General features: G+C 45.0%; 2 protein-coding genes and 1 non-coding gene across 22 annotated transcripts in view; 1 reads left to right on the top strand and 2 right to left on the bottom strand.

Moving 5' to 3' along the window:
* The window catches only part of NAA16 (N(alpha)-acetyltransferase 16, NatA auxiliary subunit), a 64408-nt gene extending 62630 nt beyond the window's left edge, over positions 1 to 1778 (bottom strand). For 6 of the 7 annotated variants that reach the window (XR_005843703.2, XM_004938662.5, XM_417028.8 and 3 more), the window contains exon 1: positions 1479 to 1778. Coding sequence is in view for 5 of the 7 variants with exons in the window: in XM_004938662.5 (XP_004938719.1) it covers positions 1479 to 1532 (54 nt within the window). In the remaining 2 variants the exon portion in view is untranslated. Of the gene's footprint in view, positions 1 to 827 lie in introns of all 7 variants that reach the window. The other variant, XM_046899326.1, reaches the window with a different exon arrangement.
* MIR2127 (microRNA 2127) lies at positions 1288 to 1391 on the bottom strand. The gene has a single exon (NR_035331.2). It is a non-coding gene; the product is annotated as a microRNA 2127 (primary transcript).
* MTRF1 (mitochondrial translation release factor 1) lies at positions 1337 to 19759 on the top strand. Of its 14 annotated transcripts, none has more exons than XM_046899356.1 (12): positions 1337 to 1496; positions 7491 to 7534; positions 8418 to 8525; positions 8756 to 9214; positions 12754 to 12845; positions 13702 to 13783; positions 14029 to 14136; positions 14228 to 14400; positions 15836 to 15953; positions 17648 to 17784; positions 19092 to 19190; positions 19535 to 19759. In XM_046899356.1, the coding sequence occupies exons 4-12, from the start codon at positions 8779 to 8781 to the stop codon at positions 19655 to 19657; spliced, it is 1368 nt and encodes a 455-aa protein (XP_046755312.1). In that variant the 5' UTR covers positions 1337 to 1496; positions 7491 to 7534; positions 8418 to 8525; positions 8756 to 8778; the 3' UTR covers positions 19658 to 19759. The 14 variants fall into 14 exon arrangements, with proteins under 14 accessions (XP_046755312.1, XP_046755307.1, XP_046755310.1 ...); XM_046899341.1 differs by lacking the exon at positions 1337 to 1496 and adding an exon at positions 6571 to 6635; XM_015276793.4 differs by lacking the exon at positions 1337 to 1496 and adding an exon at positions 6571 to 6635 and having other exon boundaries at positions 7491 to 7717; positions 8422 to 8525.
* The last annotated feature ends 3346 nt before the right edge of the window (positions 19760 to 23105 follow it).

Genomic DNA, 23105 nt, shown 5'->3' with positions numbered 1-23105 from the left:
TGTATGACCTTATCATACAGCTTCCCATACAAACGATTTCATTTATTTTAATTTCTAAAATGCCCACGGCAGCATCAGCAATCTCAAGACTTCTAACAGTGCTGAAAGCTCCTTCCATTACAGAACAGCATTCAGCACTGCAATCTGTAGCATTACTATACTGAAATACTCCGCAGTGCCAACAAAAGGGTCAATTTGGACCACTAAATGTTTTACTTTTGCAGGAAAAGAGCCCCATGAAAAAGTTGAAGAACAGCAAGAAAATGAACACCAAGAAGTATCAATATGTAAACCAACAAACTAACCAGGGAAAGCTCAGTGGTTTCCTTGCCTAAGAACTTGTTTAGTTTGTTATTTAATGGATTGAGAGTTTTTCTGCAGTCCAATTTTTAATAAGTTCAGAAGCGACGGCTACTGCAAGCTTGTTTGCTACTAGTAAGAATAATCACTTAACTGTTCTAATATTAGTGACTTATTTTTAGCAGAGAGGAGTGCTAGAATGACTTACTAAGATGCATACCATAGGCATGCAGTAAGCAACAAATCACCCTAAAGCACCACTAAGTCTTTAAACAAAAAAACCCTATGAACTACCTAAAGCAGGCAAAAGAAAACACTCAGAAACTCTTGCTGAAAGGCACCAGTCGCAGAGCACGGAGGCTTACACGCTCTGTTTGCTTTGAGATCAGCTTCCTGAGGCTGAAACACACGAAATCACTGAAGTTAACCCAACAAGCTCGGTTAGAACCAAAGAAACTCGCAGTGCCAGCAGGTTAGCTGTGCAGAGCTCTGCCTGCAGAAGGCCAAATGGCACCAGGAGCCTTAACTTTGCTGAGGCCGCAGCTCCCTCACTGTCACGCTGAAGTGCTCCTGAGGAACGGGCTTTGCCCAGGGAGCGGAGTGATCTTCCAGAAGCCTTAGCAGCGTAGAAAACGAAGCGATTCGGAAGGAAGTCAAACGAGTTGCTTCTTTAAAAACCCTTCGCATCACCAAGTCTCAAAGAGACGCGGATAGCGATTCAGGCAGAGCGCTGCAGCCCGGCACGTGGAAGTCCACGGCGTTTCGGAGCCGGGATGCTTCACCCCGCCGGACACGCCGTCTCCCGGAGGCGCTGACCCGGGGTTGACAGCTCTCCGCCTCCGCCGCCCCCCTCGTCAGGGCCGCTGCCGCCCGCTTGCGGCGGGAGGAGCGGGGAGAGACGGAGCGGCGGAGGAGCGGCGGCCGGAGCGCGGCCCGGAGTTACCGCTGCGGGCGGGGAGCTGCGAAGCCGGGGAGCGGCGGCGGGTCCCTCCCTGCCTCCCGCCCGCCCTCCCTCCCCTCCCGGCCGCCACACGGCCTGTTCGGCGGCCGCAGACAAAGGGAGGAAGCGGGGACGAGCCGGGACAAGGAGGCGGTGGCAGCCCCGCGACAGCCGCATCCTTCCCCGCTCCAGAGGAGCCGGCTGAGCGCGGCGGGAGGAGGGCGCGCCGGGGGCTCACCAGGATCCGCTTGAAGAGGTTGCTCTCCTTGGGCGGCAGCGGCACGGACGGCATGATGCGGGCGGGCGGGCGGCCGCGGGGCAGCGCGGCTCGAGGCTGGCGGGGCGGCTGTCGCTGCGAGGAAGGGGAAGGAGGCGGGGGAAAGGAAAAGGCGATCCCCAACTCGGCGGGGCGACGGTGCGGCTCCGGGCGAGTGGCGGCGGCGACTCTTCAACTCATTGGCCTGCACCGCCCGCCCCGCCGGCTCCCCTCGGGCGCAGCGCGCGAGCGCGGCCCCTCTGCGCAGCTGCCGGGGAGGCCTCGCCGCCCGACTGACGCTGCAAAATGGCGGCCGGGGTCTCCCGCCGCGCATGCGCACCGCCGCCTGGCGCGGGGTTGGGGGCGGGTGGCTCTGGGCTGCTTCCTTCCCGCCCTCATCTCCCCACAGCGTGAGGGGTTGGTTGGGTCGGGGTGTTCTTTTTTTTTTTTGCTTCTTTTTGAGGGCAGCGCTTGGTTGCCCTCTGCTCGCTTCCCCTTCGGCCGCCCCGAGGGAAGCACGCTGAGGCGAGGGGTCCTCGAAACCGCCCCGAGGGGGGGAGTAGGAGGAGGACGGGGAGGAAGGGGACTGCCGCCCTCAGAAGGTGTAAAAATAACTCCGGCTCGCTGAAGCCCTGAGTCATGGCTATTTCAAAGCTGGGGGCTGTCGAAACTGAATGCTTTTTTCCTTTCAGCGTTGGCCTCGCCCGGCCGTGCTGAGACACGGCAGAAAATCCCTTTGTCTCCTCACAGCCTGCCCCGCTCCTCAGGCCCCACTAACCCGGTGTTGGTGCCCGCTGTCAAACGGCTGCAGTGCTGGGTGCTGGGTGAGCCGCCAGCCCGACCTTTGGGATGTCATCTATGGCATTAGCTCTTTGTTCAGTTGCTTATACAAAGCTTCCCAGCACTATCGTTCATGCTTAGAGCAGTGTTTTGTCACGGCTTGGCTCCTCCAGCAAGGGAGGCTTAAAGTCTGTTGAAAATATTTTTTTTCCTTGTTATTCCCAAAAAATGGTTTTTAAATGGATCTTTGCAAAGCTAAAGAACAAACTTGCAGCACTGAAACCACACAGCATGGGGTGCTTCCTTGGAAGGGAAGCTGGTTAAGCTGTCAGACTTGCAATCAATTTAAAAGATCGTGCTGGGGAGGGGATGGTGGGGGAGGGAATTAAGCAGCTTCAATTAGAGTCCCTGTGTAATTACTTTTTAAATACATTGGTTGTGTTTTAAAATAATATTCTTATAATACGGTTATCACCCACTTATTTTTATAAGGGCATGTAGTGACAGGATGAGGGGAAACGGCTTTAAACTGGAAGAGGGCAGATTTCGACTAGATATTAGGAAGAAATTCTTGACTGTGAGGGTGCTGAGACACTGGAACAGGCTGCCCAGAGAGGCTGTGGATGCCCCCTCCCTGGAAGCATTCAAGGCCAGGCTGGATGGGGCTTTGAGCAACCTGGTCTAGAGGGAGGTGTCCCTGCCTATAGCAGGGGCTTGGAGCTAGGTGATCTTAAAGATCCCTTCCAACCCAAACCATTCTATGATTTCTACTGCTCAGGTGATGAGCTTAGTGGATGTGCATAGTAACCAAGTGTGTGGAGATAACAGTTAGGAAAGCTGTACACTTTATGAGCTCTATTTGGTTACACAAAGCAGCAAATCCCAAGCAGTGTGTCCTTTGACTTCTCGCAAGCCTTGCTAAAGCCCATGGACATTGGGCCTTCCTTTTGTGTTGAAGGGAAGGAGAGTGGGTGTGTTTTAGGAAGAGAGTAAACTGGAAGACTAAGCCTAACTCAGGGTCTCGGTCTGAATTCTTTTCCAAACAGGTGTGCTGTTGACAAGGACAGCCCTACTGCATCATTTTCAAGGTCTGCACCACAGCACTGAGTTAGCACTGATTGTAACTAGTTGGGGCCATGGCTTCATGAACTCAAATTTTCTGTCCTTGCAGAAGGCTTTATGCCTTCGATTGGGTTCTGTGGTAAACAGATTCACCTCCAGGATGGTCAAGTGGACCTTTGGTCTGAGACAGTAAGGCTGTCCTTTGTAGCAATGTGTCAGTTTCCTGCTAGTCCAAATACTGGAACAAATGCCATCTGAAAACAGGCAAAACTGCAAATGAGAGGCAGGCATTTGATCTGCATTTCAACATGTGTCTGTATTACAAATCTGTGTTGAAAGCAGCAAGAAAAGGAGAGCAAGCTGGCAGTAAAGAAACAATTTTAGACTAGCTGAGAGAGACTAAACATAGAAATGAGTGTTGGGGGGGAGCAGAGTGCTGATTGAAAGTGAGGTTTGGGAGTACAGTCAAGAAAACTTCTTGTCATTTAATCCCACTGTGCTGGGCCAAACAAAGCGCTTTCTACAGGCTTTGTTAATAAACAGGGCTGTATTCAAGGCATGTGTGATTCTGTCACCAGTTTTCCCTACAAACAGAAAGAATTCAGAAGTCTGTCAACAGATTATTTAGGTCAAAAGTGGGAAGCAACATCCAAGCACAAGTCTTATGAGGAGCGATTGAGGGAACTAAGATTGTTTGGTCTGGAGAAGAGGAGGCTCAGGGGAGACCTTATCACTCTATAAATACCTGAAGGGAGGTTTTAGTGAGGTGGGGGTTGGCCTCTTCTCCTGTGTAACTAGCAATAGGATTAGAGGGAATGGCCTCAAGTTGTGCCAGGGGAGATTCATGTTGGATATTAGGGAAAATTTCTTCTCTGAAAGAATGGGCTGCCCAGGGAGGTGGTTGAGTCATCGTCCCTGACATCTAATCTAAATCTCCCATCTTTTAGTATAAAGCCCCTCCCCCCTTGTCCTTTCACTATCTGACTGTGTGAAAAGTTGGTCCCCCTCCTGCTTATAAACTCCCCTCAAGTACTGGAAGGCCTCAATGAGGTCTCCCCAGAGCTTTCTCTTCTCCAAGCTAAACAAGCCTGGCTCTCTCAGCCTGTTTTTCATAGGAGAGGTGCTCCAGCCCTCTGATCATCTTCATGGCCCTCCTCTGGACTTACTCCAACAGTTCCTCATCCTTCTTGTGCTGGGGGCCCTGGGCCTCAATGCACTACTCCAGATGGGGCCTCACAAGGGCAGAGTAGATGCGGACAATCCCCTCCCTCATCCTGCTGTCCATCCTTTTGAAATCAAGTTGGCAGCTTAGAGTTGCGAGATTTAAATTTAAAAGCACATCCCAAGTGCCATGTCCCATTCCCTGAAGCCTGGGGACCTACGGCTGTCACTCCCACACTCTGCCTGCTGGCTGAGGGCAGCAGCATCCTGCCCTGAGCACCAACTGTAAGCCATGGGCCTCACCAGCTCCATAGGCCAAAGCGAACCATAAGGGAGGTGGAAGCACAGACAGCAATGGGATTTCCCATCTTTTATACTCAATTCCCTTATTCCGTTTCAAACTTCATCCTGTAAATAGAAAGAAAGAGTGTTTCCTATTCACTGTTATTATGAGATATGAGGAAGAGATCCCTTGAGTCCAGGCCATGTCCAGTCTGCTGGCTGCTGGGGAGTGCTGAGAATCCATTAGCCTGTATTTTCACACATAGAGTTAAGTTAAAGAACTGCCAGCAAGGATAGTGCAAACTGAATCACAATTGCTTTTTATCAGAGGGTTTAATGCAATAGCCATTTCTGGCTGCAGCAGGAGCTGATGTGATTTTTCTTGGCCTGCCCTCTTCTTTTTCAATCTGTTTTGTAATTTTGACTGCATGGCCTGCCTTTAATTTTCATGTTCTTACTAGCTTTTTGGTTGATTGCCCATAGATCACCTTTTCAAGATTTTTAAGTGTCAGATTGGAGGCTCCTGGAGATCAGGGAGGAGGGGGGGGGGGGGGCTGTTTGCTGTGGCCTCTGTAAATTGGATGGGCTCTGGGATGGCTCCTCGTTTCTGAGGCTGCCTTTTAGTCTGTTCCCTTTGCCTCCTGTCCCAGGGGGCTGAGCAGAGCCAGGAGCAGCACTGAGAGTGAAACAAGAGGCTGGCTGTCATTTGTATGCTGGGGAGGTTTCTTACAAATCTTCCCATCATCTCATTTTCAGTCTCGAAGGTGTGTTTACCTCACCAAAACTTGTCGATGTTATATGTGCCAAATACAATGTTATGTATATATATTTAATCCTGTTGAATGACAGCAGCTAAGAAGAAAGAAACTTAAAGCCCAGTGTTCTCTAAGGCATTTACAGTGGAGTTGGATTTGCTAAAACATAAAAAAGATAGGGAAAGTTACTGTAAAAAAAGCAAACTTTGGAAGAAAGGAGGACTTCTTAGGGCGAGCTGTGCACATAAGGAGAACTTAAAACAGTTTCAGGGAGCAGAATTTTTCATCTGAGGTTTGAATACATTTCCCTTTTTTGACACACATAGGAGTAAATTGGCCTTTTGGGTGATTATAGGTATAAAAAACAGTGTTACATAAGGCCTTTTTAGAACGTGAATATAATGAGGGGTATAGGTGATATTAAACAGATGATACAACCGCCTGTTATGCTTAGGAGCATTTTATGAGTGATGTTTGTCTTGTGTAGTGTAGTACTAATTCATGTGAAGTATAATTATAGCTGATTATTCCACTGACATGAAGTGGAACTTTGATTTGAGTGAAGTTTATGTAAAACAACAACCTCTGAATAACCAGATTTGAATCTCGGGGTATTTTCAACCCATGTTTTGGTACACAGGAAAGTCCACTTATGTAACAGCACAGAACTTGGAAGCGGGACTATTCCCACTTGTTGCTGTGTTTGTCATTTTAGACAAAGCATTTGCTGAAGTCAGTGTGTGTAACTACACAGCCGTGGAGGTAATACTGGGGATGTGGATCTAGATTCACTTGTGAGATCTTTTTAAAATTAGTTTGGAGCTGCTATTTCATAATTTGCTTGTAAAGCTGTTGAAGCCATGCTTGCAAGTCTGTGATCACTGCTCCCAGGGTGACCGCATCCGCGGGCTGGAGGAGAGCCATGCGCTGGAGGGACGGACAGACAGAGGGACAGCCAAGGCAGGCAGGCGCTGCAGCACTCTGGGAGTTGTGTTTGTGAGCAGGCATGCTGGGAGCGCGAGTCTTTCCACTTTACTTCCTGTCTGCAATGGCCTCGCGATGTAAGGCAGGGCCCGTCTGGCGCTTCCATTTGGGGAGGGTGAGTTTGTAGGCTCTGTGTGCGACACGGAGCCCACTCTCTGCCCTCTCTGGGTTGCAGGGGCTGAGCCAAGCCGATCCAAGGCAACCACCGGCAGCTGCTTGCCGGCCTCTGGCTCGCAGGGCTGCCCTCCAGCTCTCCCAGTAAGCCCTGCACTGGGGAGGGCTGCACGGGGCTCTGTGCCTGGCTTTTGCAGGAGGGCTGCTTGCTGTAGCTGAGCTGGGAGGCGGAGGGCTATGAAAAGGGGGCTTGAAGGCACCTCTCTGAGACTGCATTACTGAAACTCCTCCCTTATGCATATGTATTCTTATGCATCTCGATGGAATCAGTTTCACTGAGCCAATACTATCCTTGATTATTAGAAGTGATTTTTGAAAGCTTTTAAATCAGTTACAACACTGATAGCTGTCCCTTAACTAGAAATGAGCTGATCTCTATATTTTTGTAATGAGACAATTGCAGCTGTCATTTTTACAGACTGGTTTTGATTTGTAATGTGTTTGTGCTGCCCACTGGGTAACTTTGGCATGTTAAGAAAGTCACTAAGAACTAGTTTGAGAAGCAGTTAATAGGCAGTCTGCTGTACATGGCCCTGTAGAAGTTTCACGTGGGCTTATTTCTGCACAAATGCAGGGTGACAGCATCTCTCCAAGGAGAGGACAACTTTGTTTTGTCAAAATAATAATTAAAAAATCAATTTCAAAATCTCAAGGATTAATGTCATGCAGTTGTTTAGGTCCTTAGGTATTTGAAAGTGAGCATTTACTTCTGGAAGCTCGGGCAGAACTCTACAATGAATTAGTTCTTATTTATGCATGTTGTTAGTTCTAACTACAGCAGTTTCTCTGTTAACAGTAATTACCACTTGACTGGACAATGACTGGCCATGCAGACTTGCAGTAAGTGGCAGCAACACCACTGACATCAGCAAAATGAAATGTTTTGGAGTTAAGTCCAACATGTGTCCCTGAGGAACTAAGTCCAGGAGTGCAGATGATGAGTCTGACTGGTGTATTCTGACTTACTGCTGGTGAAAGAAGTGGCACCCCTCTACTAGTTAGTCACTGGAGCAATCCATAAAGGTTACTGTTGGCTTTCTGTAAATCACATTCTCCTTAGAGGTGCAGTTCTAGAGCTGGTAGAGTCTCTCTTTAGAGACTCTGGTAGAGTCTACCAGCCCGGGGGAGCCTGGGGAATGTGCAGATGCAGAATAGGGGCCCTTCTCTCTCTCTCTAGTTCTTCCAGTTTGCGTAGGCAGTAAAATAGATGTCTGGGCAAGCAAGATGCAATACCTCTGTTTTTACTGTATATTGCTGTTACAGGACAGTCCTTTATTACAGGACACATGGGTGAAAGTAAGTAGGATGAACAAAGCAACAGTGACACTAAGGGTAGCCTGTGTCCTGCAAAACCATTTGTCGAGTACCATGGAAAAATTAAGGGACTGGATTTCAGAGTACCAGCTTTGTACTCACACTTCTGATAGAAAATATGTCTGTCCCTTACCTACAAGTGTATCATGGGAAAGAAATAAAGCACTGCTCCCATATCTGACATAATACTTACATGGATAAGTAATTTCATGCAAGTATATTGTAGTCCCATTGACTAGCCTTTTGCAAAGTCACCCGGATGTTGCTAATGTCCACCTGCCAAAGTTGCATCCTATTATGGTAGTGGGTATGATATTGCGTATACTACACATTCTGTACCTTTTTTATGTAGAATTTGATGTCTGCACTGTAGATATGTTTTCTCACAGCAGGATTTTTGTTTTGCCAGTAAGGCAGGAAATGGTTCCGTTTCTCCAGTGAGAAGTATGGCAAACGAAGCTGTTGTCTGTAAAGCAGCATCTAGAATAGATCTTCCCACAGCATAAACACTGAGGAGGTGAGGGAAAAGATTTTTCCAATCCCAGCTGGTACAATGTTGCTGATAAGAGTTTCTGGTTTAAACGAAGGCTGAAACAAATAGTTCTGTCCCTAAGGGTTCGATTTGTGTTGGTGTAGTCAAGAACAGAATTTGGGCTTGATGCAGGTTGGATTTTTATTATTTTTTTAACCAAATGCTTTTCTCTAGATAGTAAAAGTGCTCCATGTATCATCTACTTCTAATTTCAGGTGGTGGAAGAATAAGAAACAATATGAAACCTCCACAGAGTATCTGGCTTTTCAAGAACCTGCTTTCCAGTTGCTACTGTTATGGTCAACTTCACAATTCCCCTCTTCCTTCTGTCGCAAAGAAGATAAGTTATGTGATGAGACTGCACAGCTGTGGATTTTGGAGGCCGGAATCTTTGTTGGACACGGATAGATTCACTCTGTCATTTCATGGTTGGCTTAGGAAGAAGCATCAGGACTCTCGAGCGCTGTGGAAGCATGAGGCTGTGCAGAAGTATCTGGAAACTCTCAGCAAGGAATATCAGCAGGTTGATCATCTGCTAAATGCTGATTCAAAAAATGAATTTGAGCAAAGAACCCTGAGGAGAAGACGTGCTGACCTATCCCCAGTTGCTACTGCATTTCAAGAAATCAGAGAGGCTGAAAGTGAGCTCCAGGAATTAGAAACTATGTGTAGAGGTAAGGAGAGCACATCTACTTAATCATTTTGAAAGAGTGGCTTTGCTTGTGATAAACCTCATTGCTCAGCCTTTATGGGAAGCTTTTAAGTGAATTAAGCCAGCTCTGGAATGCTCTCTGGTCTTGTCTGTTCCTGTGAGCTTGTGTCCTTTTAAGGCTTTCTAGATCCAGACATTTCCTTTTATTTTTATGCTCTCTCTCTTAATACAGGTCTTAATGTAGCCAACTTAGGAAAATAGGGGCTGTTTGGACTCTGAGGCCTATGCATCTACCAGAAATAGTTTGGAAATGTTTGGTTTAGGTTCTTTTTTGGTAGAGCCAAGAGCAGTACAAACTGAAGGATAAACATCAGCAAGTCTTGCCTGTTGAACAGACGCAGACTACAGCCATGCCACTTAAAATGGGATTTCAACTAGCTGATGCTTATTAAGCAAGCTACGTGAGCTGCCATAATCAGGCCCTGAATTGACAGCTTCCAACACAAGTGGCAACACTGAATACGTCTTGGAGGATATTTGAGAAGTCCTCCAGGGAAAACTGATGGTTATCCAAAAAGCTGCTGCTTTTCAATACTATCTTGCAGTAAAAGTTGGGGTAAAAAGAGGGAAAAAAAAATCTTGACCCTCTTTTTGATACTATTCAGGAAAAAGAAAGTATGTAGGCAGTAAAAGGACGTGGTGCAACGTTTTGAAAAGATATAGTAACATGATGTGAGGAGAGTGAGGCACTGTGTACAATAGGAAGGAAAAATGTGGGGCATTCTGCTACACCAAAACAGACATTAGGATAAGAAAATGGGACTTACACTAATGCAGTAAAGGAAGGGAAAAGCAAAGAAAAGGAGAAATGGACACGTAGCAGTTTAAGAGGAGGAGGATTGAAGTTCCTGGTAATTCTGGAAGAAAGAACCAAGGAATGTTGGCAAATCAGTAAAAGCCATGTTGAAATAAAACTTGTAGAAACATAGCTGGTAATATTTTCTGCCTGCTTAAGATAGATAGAAAATACCTGTATTCCTTAGTTTTAGAAAGAAGGTATGTTTGTGCTTTAAAAACAGTGGTTATAGAAGACACTTTAATCATACCCCTTTCACTTTTTTCAGTGGATCAAGAGGAAAAGGAGTGAAGATGAGAAAGGACAAAAACAAAGCTCTTGGGAGATTTAGAAAGTAGTAAAATGGTGGAAAACTCCTATTTCAACTTGGACTGTTTTTGCATCAAGTAGTTGTAGTGAAGGGTTTCGGTAATTCCATACATTGTGATATGGATGAATGGAGTGAGTTAGAACTGAAAGAAAGGAAAAAGAAAATAACAGCCAAGAAGATAATTAAATGGGTCCTGATTATACTGTATGTACTCTTGTGCCACGTGGCTGAGTTAAAATGCTGATATCCCCTTCATCTGGCTGGTCTTTGTTTTCTTTTTAGCTCCCTAAGTGATCCTCTTCTCTGTAATACACTAATTCATGTAAATTCCTATAGGATTGTAATTTTTCAATGCTCAGTCAAGCAGGAAAGTACTATTTCCCAGTGATCACTGATGATGTGAATCATGAGGCAGGCTATGTGAATTTATCAAGGTCAGGGAGGAGGTAGGAATGGGACACCATTCATTTGGACCTCAAGCTTCTCACCACCATCCGTTCTTCCATCTCTGCTGACAGTACCTCATCTGATATTTTCTGTTCAACTAATCCATAAGGATGCCTTTCAGACCACCTAGGAGCCTTCTGTTCAGTGCTATCTTTTGGCTGGAGCTGTGACATACTGGTAGGGTTACCTATATAGTTCTTGCCTTAAGTTGATCCGCCATATTTTATTTAAAGAAAAATAAAACCAACCAACCAACCGAAACGGAACGTAAATTAGAAACCACAATCTGAAGGAGCTGCCACTATCCTTGTCCAGTATGCAAGGCTGGTTCAACATCTCAGCCCACTCCGTTCTTGAGGCTTGCTAATGAGGAGAAAAAAAATGAAGGGGTGCTGCCTTTTCTAGCATTTTTGTTTTGTCTCCAACCATCTTTTAATAGTCTGTTTAGTGCACGATCTCATGCTAAGTGATTGGCATCTTCTGTTATTCTAAACTGGAGTCCCTATAGCAGAAAAGATTTGGGGCTTCTGTTAGCTTTGCTTGAGAATGTTCTCCAGCTTTAAAATGTAAGAGAGCACAACTGAATCATAGAACTGTAGGACTGATTAGGTTGAAGGAGATTTCTGGAGGTGGTTTCAATCGATGTCCTACTCCAAGCAGGACCGGTTAGAGCAGCCTGACTGGGGTCTTGTCCAGCTGAACGGATCCAATAACAGAGATCCTACAGCCTCCCCAGGCCCATTTCAGTGTCTTGACAACCCTTAGGGTCAATATAATTTTCCTAATACATAATCAAAATCTCCCATGCTCCACCTTCTGTCTTGTTTTATGGCAATATACTTTGGAAAGGGTTCGTCTTGAACTTTTCAGTATCCTTCTGTGAGTTAGTTGTACACAACAATAAAAACGCCCCTCAGTCTGCTCTTCTAAAGGCTGAACAAACCCAGTTTCATAGAATCATAGAATCATAGAATGGCCTGGGCTGAAAAGGACCTCAAAGATCATCCAGTTTCAACCCCCCCCTGTTATGTGCAGGGTCGCCAACCGCTACACCAGGCTGCCCAGAGCCACATCCAGCCTGGCCTTGAATGCTTCCAGGGATGGTTTTCTTGACCTCTCCTTATATTTTATTTGTTTCAACCCTGGGCCATCTCTGTGGCTCTTAGCTAGACTCTCTCCAGTATTTCCACGCCTTTTCTTTACTGGGGAGCTCAAAACTGGATACAGTACTCACCTAGGCTGAGCCTAGGTGATATAGCTCCCTAATTTTCCCTCCCTGGGAAGGGAATCTCTTCAAGCAAAGCAAAGAGTTAAAGTGAGGTTGCCCACATCCTGATGGCTGAAGCCATAATTCTCATATCTCATTGATCGCTTGATTAGCAGGAAACAGAAGGTTAGAACCCTCATAATTGTCATCATACTTACACTTTTAATGCTCATCCTAATGAGCTGGCTGCAAACTGCTGCACAGATAGCTGTTTCTGTGCTGGTCTAGGAATGGAAAGTCTTGTTGCATGAGAAATGGTGGCAAGGAAAACTGAGGCACTCTTTTCTCCAGACATTTTTGACATATTTTGTTAAATCTCTTGGTGGGTTTTCCTCTGCACTGTCAGTTTCTGTCACATAACTGTCAGTATACCATAATTGGCAGCAAGTAACCGTCAGGTGGGACTGGCATCTGTGTGATGCAGACTTGGAGTCATAGCCTTGAGACTGAGAAGTAATATATCTGCAGCTCCTTCCGGCACCTCTGGAAAAAGCAGTCATTTAGTTAGCAATACACATCCTGGCTTGAACTGCTCTTCTTTGATATTTCATGCTGGCAAAATGGAACTGCATGCACTGCAAGCTTTTAAATGCTGTAAAGTATGTATTTTCACAGCTGTATTACAATCTGCTGTAAGCTAAGTGAGATTGGCTAACATCTATTCCTATTGTTGGAATTTAGAGCTAGACAGCAGAGATGAGAAGCAACTTCTAGAGCTTGCCCTAGAAGAGAAGGAAACCCTTGATAAAAAAATCAACACGCTGTGCAGAAAGGTGAGCCTGAGGTAAAAATACACGTCCTCATAAATAAATGTCAGAAAAATGCTCCTTTGTGATCTTGCCAATAGACTCTGACACTTGCATTTAATGAAACAGAAGGCCAGCTTCTCTATTTTCCCTGAGAAGACATGGCAGCATTAATTACTGGTAAGCTTCTTACTGACAAATGCATCTTAGAAGCTTATTATTTTAGGCATTTCTGCTTGCTTGCTTGTCCGTCTGGAGATGCTGAGGGGGATATGAGTCTCTGTGTCTGTGCTACTGAGACCTTGCATGACATCCAAGTAACAGCTTGTGGCAGCAGAGCGTGCATTCTTGAAAAGATTTCTGATTGGAACCTCCAGTATTTCATTTTCTCTTCAGCTGGCAGCTCCCCACGAGTGGGTACAGTAATTATAAGCAGAGAAGCTGAAAAGGTCCTGTAGAAAGCTCTGTGTTTGGGCTCATTTCTGTGTTGAGATTGAAAAAATGGAAAAGAGAACCTCCTGAAACGTAAGGGCCGTGTTTGTGTAAAAAGTGGCTGGGCAATAGCTGGTAACTTTGTGCTCAAAGGTAGTTGGGGCTGCAGTGGGTGACCTGGCACCTGACGCTGCGGGATCGAATTTTCGGCTAGCTTTCCTGTGGATGCACCAACGTATCCCATTTCCACACCAACTGCACTGAGCTGCAACAGCCTTTGGACTTGGACAGTTTTTAGTCCTACTTATTAATTTGCCAATAGAAATCCGTGGTTGTGCGTGCTCAAGCCGTGGCATTTGTGAAGGCTGGCTGTAAACTTCATTAAAAGGAGATGCAGTCATGAAAGAGATAGTGACATTCTTTCTTTTCCCCCCTTCTTTTCTCTTTTCAGCTTTTCCAGCTCCTGGTGCCAAAGGAGAAGTATGATAAAAGTCATGTTATATTAGAAGTGACAGCTGGCAGAACAACTGGAGGTCAGCAAAATCTCCACAGTAAAGATTGCTCTGAACCTTCATCCAACTTTTTAAGGCCCTTATGGGTTATTCTCAGTGCATTTTTACACTTCTGTGGCATAAAGTCATACTTCCTTAATCTGTATTATTTATTATCAGCATTAATCTGTTTTTTTGAGCACGAATACAGTTGCAGTTAAATCTTAAAACCCGTGGCTGCCTTTTTGCAAACTGCTATTTATGTTGTAGCGCCTTTATATTTATAGGTGACATCTGCCAACAGTTCACTAAAGAAATGTTTGAGATGTACCAGAACTATGCAGACTATAAATGCTGGACCTTTGACATTCTGAACTACGTGCCGGCTGAGATAGGTACAATAGTTCTCCAGACGTTCCATCAAGACAGCTACATTTAAAGCTGTGTTTCTGTGCTGTACTTTCCACGCATTATTTGTCTCTATAGGTGGGTTGCATCATGCAGCTGCTCATATTTCAGGAGATGATGTCTACAGGCATCTGAAATATGAAGGAGGGACTCATCGAGTCCAGCGAATCCCTGAGACTGGACTGTCATCGAGAATGCAGCGTATTCATACGGGGACAATGTCAGTTATTGTGCTCCCTCAGCCAGAGGAGGTAACTATCTGTTAATCAGAGCAGCAAGGGAGTGTGTCGCTGGCACTGGAGTAGGCGTTATTTAAAACCACAGTACTGTTAGGGGATTTTATGGAAACCCAAGTGCTTTGAGCAAGTCCCAGCAAGTCAACCACAGGCTCTGTGGTTCTGGAAGGCAGCAGGCCTTGGCTCTGTACCTTATGTTTTTATTATGGGTCATCAGAAGCAACTTCACAAATGTTTGCTACTGCCGGAAAAGGCAAGTGTATCAGTGGTCCTTTCAGTGAGTGTTCCAGTCCCAGTGCCTGCAAAACTGGAGCAAGCCAGTTTTAAATTAAGTCATATATTAAGAGATGGGGAATATATCCAAAAAAATATTCAGTGTTGCCTAGGAAAGTGACTCAGCAAGTCCTATACTACTTTTTTGTTCATTTAAATTGTTGCTGTTCAATCAAGGACAGTATGCTTTGCATTTGAATGAGCGTGTTGGTTGGTCTTTCTGAGACTACTCTGATACCACCAGATCTCACTTAAACTAGCAATTTATGCAAAGAATAACCAAAACCAGATCTTGTAGGCTTTCCCTGTGAATTCTCCTGCTTCCTTGTAGTGCTTTCCTTGCAACGTTGGTCAGATCTGAATGTTCCTTTCCTATCCACTGAACTCAAATTTGGTCCACGTCATCGTGGACTCCTATCCTTAGCTGGATTTGGATACACCTTATGTTTCCCCAGGTAGATGTTTTTAATCACTGTTGCAAAAATCCCTCAGGCTTGACTCATGCAACTCATTCCTTTGCTGTTAGCTGCTGATATTAGTTAGCTTCCCATGCAGACGTACCTTGTTTTCTGAGGGGTCTAGAGCAAGAGCAAGTCCAGATGAGGGCCACAGATCAGAGGGCTGGAACACTTCTCCTATGAGGACAGGCTGAGAGAGCTGGGGCTGTTCAGCCTCCAGAAGAGGAGGCTCAGAGTAGACCTTATAGTGGCCTTCCAGTACCCGAAGGGGGCCAACAGGAAAGGTGGGGAGGGACTTTTTATAAGGACATGTAGCGACAGGACAAGGGAAAATGGTTTTAAACTGGAAAAGAGGGTAGATTTAAGGTAGATATTAGTAAGAAATTCTTTCCTGTGAGGGTGGTGAGACACTGGAACAGGTTGCCCAGAGAGGCTGTGAATGCCCCCTCCCTGGAAGCATTCAAGGCCAGGCTGGATGAGGCTGTGAGCAACCTGATCTAGAGGGAAGTGTCCCTGCCTATAGCAGGGGTTGGAACTACATGATCTTAAAGGTCCCTTCCAACCCAAACCATTCTATGATTCTATGATAATGACTGTCATACTTAGGTACAGTTGTAAATTAGTAGGTTTTTAATAAGTGATTTCTTTTACTCTATCACTGAAAAGGCATTCAAAATATTTTAGGACGGGCAGAAAGTAGTATTTTTCTTTGATTCTAGGTTGATGTTAAAGTGGATCCCAAAGATCTGCGTATAGACACATTCCGGGCCAAAGGAGCAGGAGGGCAACACGTCAACAAAACTGATAGCGCTGTGAGGATTGTACATCTTCCCACAGGTGAGTCTGGCTGTGGTGGGTACTTCTAAGCACTCTAAGTCTGTATTCTGGAATGAAAGCTTGTGACTGTAGGTCTGCAGGGTTGTGCCATACGCCAAGAAGTCAGTAGCCCCTTTTTGTTCTACCATCTTCTAACAAAGCAGTGTGTGAGAAGAGGAACTTAAGTAGTGGTTAATGCTGTTATGCGTAATGAATACACTGTCTTTGAAGTATGAAAGAATAAATGGAGGGTGGTGAGGTTGAGATGGAAGATGTAAATAATTTGTGCTGACTGATTCAGGAGCAATGGCCATTGGCAGCTAAGAGTGCACTTTGCCTAGCTGCAGCAGGCAGAAAGAGGAGCTTGAAGATTTCCATTATTATTATTATTCCATTATTATTTCCATCATTATTATTATTTCCATTTGGATAGATAATGCTATCCAAAGTTAAGTAGGAAAGAAAACACGTGCTGATGGGAAGTTAACATAAGTACTGAACCAGTCTGTCTTTCTTAGGATTTACTTGTACTGAAATTCAGTGGGTCTGTATCTATCCAACCTGAAAAAAGCTGCTTTGGCCTTTTTATTTTGGAAATCAGACAGGAAGTAAAAACAAACATTAGACCTTTTTATTTTCTTTCATTATTTATAATTCAGTTTAAGACTCTCTAGTATGGCTTTGATGCTCTCCTCTTCTAGAATAAGGATCTTTCCAATAAGGAACTCCTTTCCCTGTACTCGGCATTGGTGCGGCCTCACCTCGAGTACTGTGTTCAGTTTTGGGCACCTCAGTACAGAAAGGACATGGAGGTGCTGGAGCAGGTCCAAAAAAGGGCAATAAGGCTTGTGAAGGGCTTGGAGAGTATGCCCTATGAGGAGAGACTGAAGGAACTGGAGCTGTTTAGTCTCGGGAAGAGAAGGGTGAGGGGAGACCTTAATGCTCTCTTCCAATATCTGAAAGGTGCTTCCAGTGAGAGCGGGGTTGGTCTCCTCACTGGTGACAGGTGACAGGATGAGGGGAAATGGCCTCAAGTTGAAGCAGGGGAGGTTTAGGTTGGATATCAGGAAACCCTTCTTTACGGAAAGGGTTGTTAGGCACTGGAATAGGCTCCCCAGGGAGGTGGTTGGGTCACCATCCCTGCATGTGTTTAAAAACTGTTTGGATGTGGTGCTCAGGGACATGATTTAGCAGAGGGTTGTTAGAGTTAGGGTAGTATGGTTAGGTTGTGGTTGGACTTGATGATCTTTAAGGTCTTTTCCAACCTGAGCGATTCTAGGATTCCAGTTTCCAAGAGCTCATGTAGATGAAGACGTTCAAAATCCACATTACATTTTTTTATTCATGCTCTTTTAGATTCAGCAACTTCACTTTTGTAACATGTGACAGCTATCTGGAGTAAGCCTGTTCTCTGGAGGCAATGTCCAGAGAATGATAATTCCAATGAGAACTGTTTGCTTTATGGAATCTCACAGTATCCCTAGCTTTTCTGTAACACCAAACAGAGTTCCTGGTGCAGCTGTGAGGAGTTTAAAAACATACTAATGGTTTGAGGCACTGTGTTAAAATGACTTTTTATCCTGCAGCTGAAAGTCCCTAAGAATGAGCACTCCTAGAAGGTGTCATTTGCCCACTGTGTGTGAATTAATTTAGCTTGTTTGTTCCGCGCTTGAATGGGCTTTTTGCTCTGCTCTCTCTGACATTCTACTGTGAAGGGGTGGTAGTTGAGTGCCAGCAGGAGCGATCGCAGCAGATGAACAAGGAAATAGCTCTGCGGACGCTGAGAGCTAAGCTGTACCAGCAGATCATTGAAAAACAACTGAGTCAAGAGCAGAGCGCCAGGAAACTGCAGGTGAGAAAACGTGATTGATGAACTTGGAAAGGGTGCTTTGCTGTAGGCGTGTTTCTCTGAGTGGCAGTGACAGAGCCTGCGAGTGTCTGTGTCTAATAAAGTGTGCTTACAGAGGGGAATCCTGGGTGTCAAGATGCTAACTCTGCTTTGAAACTGCACGTCTGTTGTTTGCTTATCCCATTTCAGCCCTAGCGTAGAATTTTCAGGTAATGAAAGAGCCACAGGCTGTTGGTGGAAAGAAGAGAATCATAAGAATGTAGCTGAAATTACCCAAAAGGCAGTACTCAGCACCCGATGTTGTGTTACACAGTTAGAGCAGCAGCCAAAATTCAGATCAGAAGTCCTTGAGGTTGTATTTTAGGCCCTTTCTAAACACAGTGTTTGACAAGGTGGTGTAGCTACTGGGACAAACAAGTACACAAAGGAGCCTGCCATTTCACAGCTCTGTGCTGCTGTGTTTGCTGTGGGTGAGGTAACCTCTGAAGGCAGAAACTTCCAATGCCTCAAGTTATGCTGCAGGCTGTACTTTCCTCTTAAGTGTGCCAACATTCTTTTCCCATTCTTTGAGTGTTTTGCTGTTTGCAGTGCAAACTTCAGTGGCGATCAACAAGCATAAAAAATACTTTGCAGTAACAGAATTCTTCAGCGTTCCGCCGTTTCCAGCTTAGCTATTTAATTGCTCACTTCAGGCTGTGTGTCAGTGTATTGTTCCTGCTGATTATTAACTCGGTCGCTGTAATCGGTGAGCCATTTATCTGCTGTTAATAACTTCAGCTCGAGAGTTCTCAAGGCTGCATAAAGGACTTCAGATTTACATTTATGTTAATGCTATAGAAAATCAGGCTAAAGTAAATTACCTTTTATAGTGACTCAGAATATATAAAATCCCTTCTTTTGAAATACAAATGTGAGTGCAGGTGGAATTTAAAAGAAAAAAAGCAGCTCGTACAAGTAGACTCTCATTTCTCTAAGTAGTTTTCAGCATGTAATTCTCCTTTCTAGTGCGGCGTTTAACCATGCAACAAAGCTACATTTGGGGTTGAGTATGAACGCTTTTCGAACTGATTGCACTACTCCACTTTACCACCAGAGGGCTCCTCTGTGTCCGCTCGATTTGCTCTGCGCTCGTTTCTGACGGCCAGATGTTGGCGAACTGCTTTGCCACCCTTCTGTGAAGCAGACATCGATTGGGCTGCTTCTGTTATGAATAGTTCCCACTCACTGCCTTTTGTGGGAATGCCTTCTGCCTTGCATGGCTTTTGAGACTGACGTAATTCTTGTTCTATTTCTTTGGTGCTTTGCTACAGTTGGGAACAAGGGCCCAGTCAGAGAGAATTCGTACTTACAACTTCACCCAGGACAGAGTCACTGACCACAGGATCTCATATGATGCACGCAATATCAAGGTGATGGTTGCTTATGAGGGTTTTAAGGCTTGGATACTTATCTGTGCCACGTAAAGCAAAATGTGACCTTGTGAAAATAGCTTAAAATATATGGGGAAATCAAACGGCTATTTACACCCTAATAGAACACAACTGATTCAAGAAGCCTACGCTTCTCTGCCTCTCTTCAGGAAATAACGAGCTGACCCAGGGCTCTGTGTATTTTTCTCCAGCTCTGTGAATGAGTGATGCTCAATATGTAGTCCTCCTTAGTGAGCTCTGTGAGAATTCTTGAGTAGTCACCACTGCAGAACGGTACTGAGGTATGCTCTGTAACGCTTTGGTCTGCTGTTGTTTCCTTGTAGGAAATTCTGAGTGGGAAAGAAGAACTGGATAAGCTAATAAACAGGCTGCTGGAGTTTGCGGAGATGGAGGCTCTCACAGAGTATCTGGAAAACCTGCAATCTGTAGGAGGAGAAGGCTGCTGAAGACCTTGTGTGGAGCTAAGGCAGAACTAGGTTTGTAACTAAATAAAATGGACACACTTGTTGGATGACAGATTGATTAAAATCTATGCCTCTGTTTTTCAATGTGTGCTATTGCTCTTTTCATGCTTTGGCACAAATGAACTTTATGGGTTGAATTTTCTACGTCTCCCCTAGCAGAAAAGAAGAGGCATTGATTATTATGTGCACATACCTTCTGCCTTGGCAGCAGGGCTTTTTGAAGCCAGTTCTTCTCTTGTCCATATTGCAGCTGGGCAGATGTAGAATCACAGTGATGGAGAAGAGGAAATACCACATACTGCACATTTTGCTCTGGAGGTAGGAGATCCCAGGCTGGATGTGGCTCTGGGCAGCCTGGTCTGGTGGTTGGCAACCCTGCACATAGCAGGGGGGTTGAAACTGGATGATCATTGTGGTCCTTTTCAACCCAGCAGTTCATGATTCTATGATTCTATGCGTCTGTCCAGGTGAAAGAAGCCAAGCTTCCCTTACGTAGCTTAGAATCTGACCTTGTCAATAGCACTTATTTGTATCATTTTTATCCACCGATTGAGTGAACTTCCTAAATGGAGTCCTTTCAAAAATCACTCCATGTTATGATGCTTTGTTTTGTTACAGGACACGTACAAAGTCAAAGCTACTTTGACAAGGGGCAGCTGTGCCCATCAGTGCTCTTGCAGGCATTCTTGGGTCAGCTGGATGTGGGTGTGGACCATGTGCTGTGCTGGGTGCAAAAGCGCTTGCTGTAGAGTCAAATGAAGATGACAACACTCTGGAAGGAGTTTGGTGATGATAATGGGCAGCTTCCTGCTTCTTGACAGAAAGTGAGTTCACATTGTAGATGTATTTTAGTAAATAAGGTGCGTCTGGAATTCAGCTTCTGCCTTGATGTCTTTGGGAATGTGTGCCTGGCTCTGAGGGCAAACCAGGCATCTGTAGAGAGCTCAGCTTTAGCAGGGCCTGCATTCATGTTTTCCCCTAAGCACGCATTGTGCAATGTGCTCACATGCGCTGGTGCGTAGGCAGGCTGCAGGCAGAAGCAGACATGCTCACTTCTTTAACATCACCCAAAATTACACAAGTGTGGCACTGAACCAGGCTGGCTGCTGGATCAGTGCATCCCTTTTTTATCCTGCTCTTCCCAAAGTGTGCTTTTCAATGGCTCTGCACTGTCTTTTCGATGTGAAGCATCCATTCACTGTTATGACTTAAAGTGCACTTCAGTCAACCACAATATCTGCACATCCATTTTGTAATCAAGAATGATACAAGATTGAGAAAATACCAATTATTTTAAGAGAAAAACAGTATTTCAATACTGAATCTTCCAAATTTTCTAGTTTTTAATACTGTATATGTAGTAACAGTTTTAACTTTAGATACATTAAGACAGACAGTATTTGTACCTCTAAGAAAACAGGAAAACCACCCAGTTTCTCAATTACAGAATTATTTTTCAATTTGTGTGTTTTTGCACAATCTTAACAAGTTTTGGCTGCAATTTTTTGACGTGCTTCCAACACTTTTAATTACAAAATCTTTTTTTCGTTTGTAGCTCTATAAATCGGCGGTAAATAATTATCATATGGCTTAAGAGTTGTTTGCATGTTCGCACATTGACTGCCTGCAGGTACGTACACACCTCCGCTCTCAGTTCTGCAGTGCTGTCAAACCAGCAATAACAAATGTAATGAGCCTGCTGGGAGCTGCAAACTCTGTGTACGTGCCTGCATCGCACCTTTTTTTGGCCTCGGTCCACTCCTCACTTCCAAGGAAGTGTGAGTAGGCGCTGTCCCACAGGAGCACTCCTCTCCAGAGATGATCCTCCTGTCTGCAGCCAAGGCAGTAGTTTTGCTGTAGTTTTGTTGCTTTTCCAGGTAAGATTCTTAAGGCAAGGACTTAACTTTTATGCCTTTTTTGTCTTGGATGCTAGCTAGATGTGTAAGTAAATTACTTCTTGGGAGATAGATAAATCCCATTCACACAAATAGGCTGGAGAACTGTTCTCTTTTACTTCTTGAGGTAGAGGATTTGGCATTTCTAATACAAGTTCCACTTGGACACCTATAGAACTTCCTTACCTTTAACGCAGTGGTTGTCAGAATGTCAAGGAGAAAAAAGTTTTCAAATGAGAAAGATAGCAGTTGCCACCTACCCTACCCCTGGAATTCTCTCTCTGCTGTTGTTATCCAAGACCTAGCTGCAATGTACGTACCTGAGACCTCTAGCACTGGCTATGTAAATAGCATTATCTTTTTGCTCTGGTCACAAAACCCAGCTTGTTTTACATGATAGAAGATAGATCAGAACTCACATACAGTTTGTCCACTGCCAGGGTTGGGATACCCAATGGGTCAGCCAGAAACGCTTCTTGTGATGAGAGGTTGTCCTCGTGGGCTGTGGCTTGGTAAAACCTCCACTTCATCACTCAGATTCTCCCTCTTCCTGGTACCTGTGCTATCTGTCTAGGGTTTTCCACTCGGTGTTGGAATGAAGATGCTTCCTTTTGTAGCCAAGAGTTGTCTCTAATTCAGCTGAAAGGCAGGGCTATTGGAATGTGATGCTGTCTACGTAGGTACAAACGTACTTACAGCGTTCTGCTGAATTATACATACATTTTATCTACATCAGTACTATTCATCGTAATTGTTGAATAAACAAAGCATTATAAACTGTAATGAAATATTCATAGAATCACAAAACAGCTTGGATTTAAAGGGACCTCAAAGCCCAGCCAGCTCCACCCTGTGCTGTGGGCAGTGCCACCCACCAGATCCAGCTGCCCAGGGCCCCATCCAACCTGGCCTTGAATGCCTCCAGGAATGGAGAAAAAGTAATGTGTAAGGCATTGTGATAGTGGAAAGATGGATTCTTACCTTCTACACGTAAATAGACCAGCACTGCTATCTTATCTTGATTACTTTCAGTGAATCATCAGTGGAATGCAGAAGGGAATGTCGCAAAGACCCTGACCACAAACTGAAAAATATTTCTTTTAATGCTCACCTCCCTATTTACACCTTTGGTTTGTACTCCCATTTTTAACAGAACATGCACCCATAAATCATAGAGTCATAGAATCACCAAAGTTGGAAGAGACCTCCAAAACCATTGAGTCCAACCATCCACCCACCACCAATGTTTCCCCACCAAACTACGTCCCTTAGTACAATATCTAGGGACAGGGGCTCCACCACCTCCCTGGGCAGCCCATTCCAGCACCTGACCGCTCTTTTATTAGCTATTTATTAGGCTATTTATTAGGCAGTAAATTTTTCTTAATGTCCAACATGAATCTCCCCTGGTGCAACTTGAGCCCATCCCTCCAGTCCTATTGCTAGTTATATGGGAGAAGAGGCTGACCCCCACCTCTCTACATCCGGCTTTCAGGGAGATGTAGAGAGCGATAAGGTCTCCCCTGAGCCTCCTC

The sequence above is a fragment of the Gallus gallus genome, chromosome 1, assembly GCF_016699485.2.
Source record: "Gallus gallus isolate bGalGal1 chromosome 1, bGalGal1.mat.broiler.GRCg7b, whole genome shotgun sequence".
In the NCBI taxonomy this organism is placed as follows: Eukaryota; Metazoa; Chordata; class Aves; order Galliformes; family Phasianidae; genus Gallus; species Gallus gallus.
Note: the sequence above shows the minus strand (reverse complement) of the source record. Positions and strands in the feature narration are given on the sequence as shown.

What these genes read in the sequence shown, in the direction of transcription:
- MTRF1 (XM_046899334.1), top strand. An exon ending in TCAACACGCTGTGCAGAAAG is followed by an intron (nt 12,846 to 13,701) that starts GTGAGCCTGAGG and finishes TTCTCTTTTCAG; the next exon opens with CTTTTCCAGCTCCTGGTGCC. An exon ending in ATGATGCACGCAATATCAAG is followed by an intron (nt 19,191 to 19,534) that starts GTGATGGTTGCT and finishes GTTTCCTTGTAG; the next exon opens with GAAATTCTGAGTGGGAAAGA.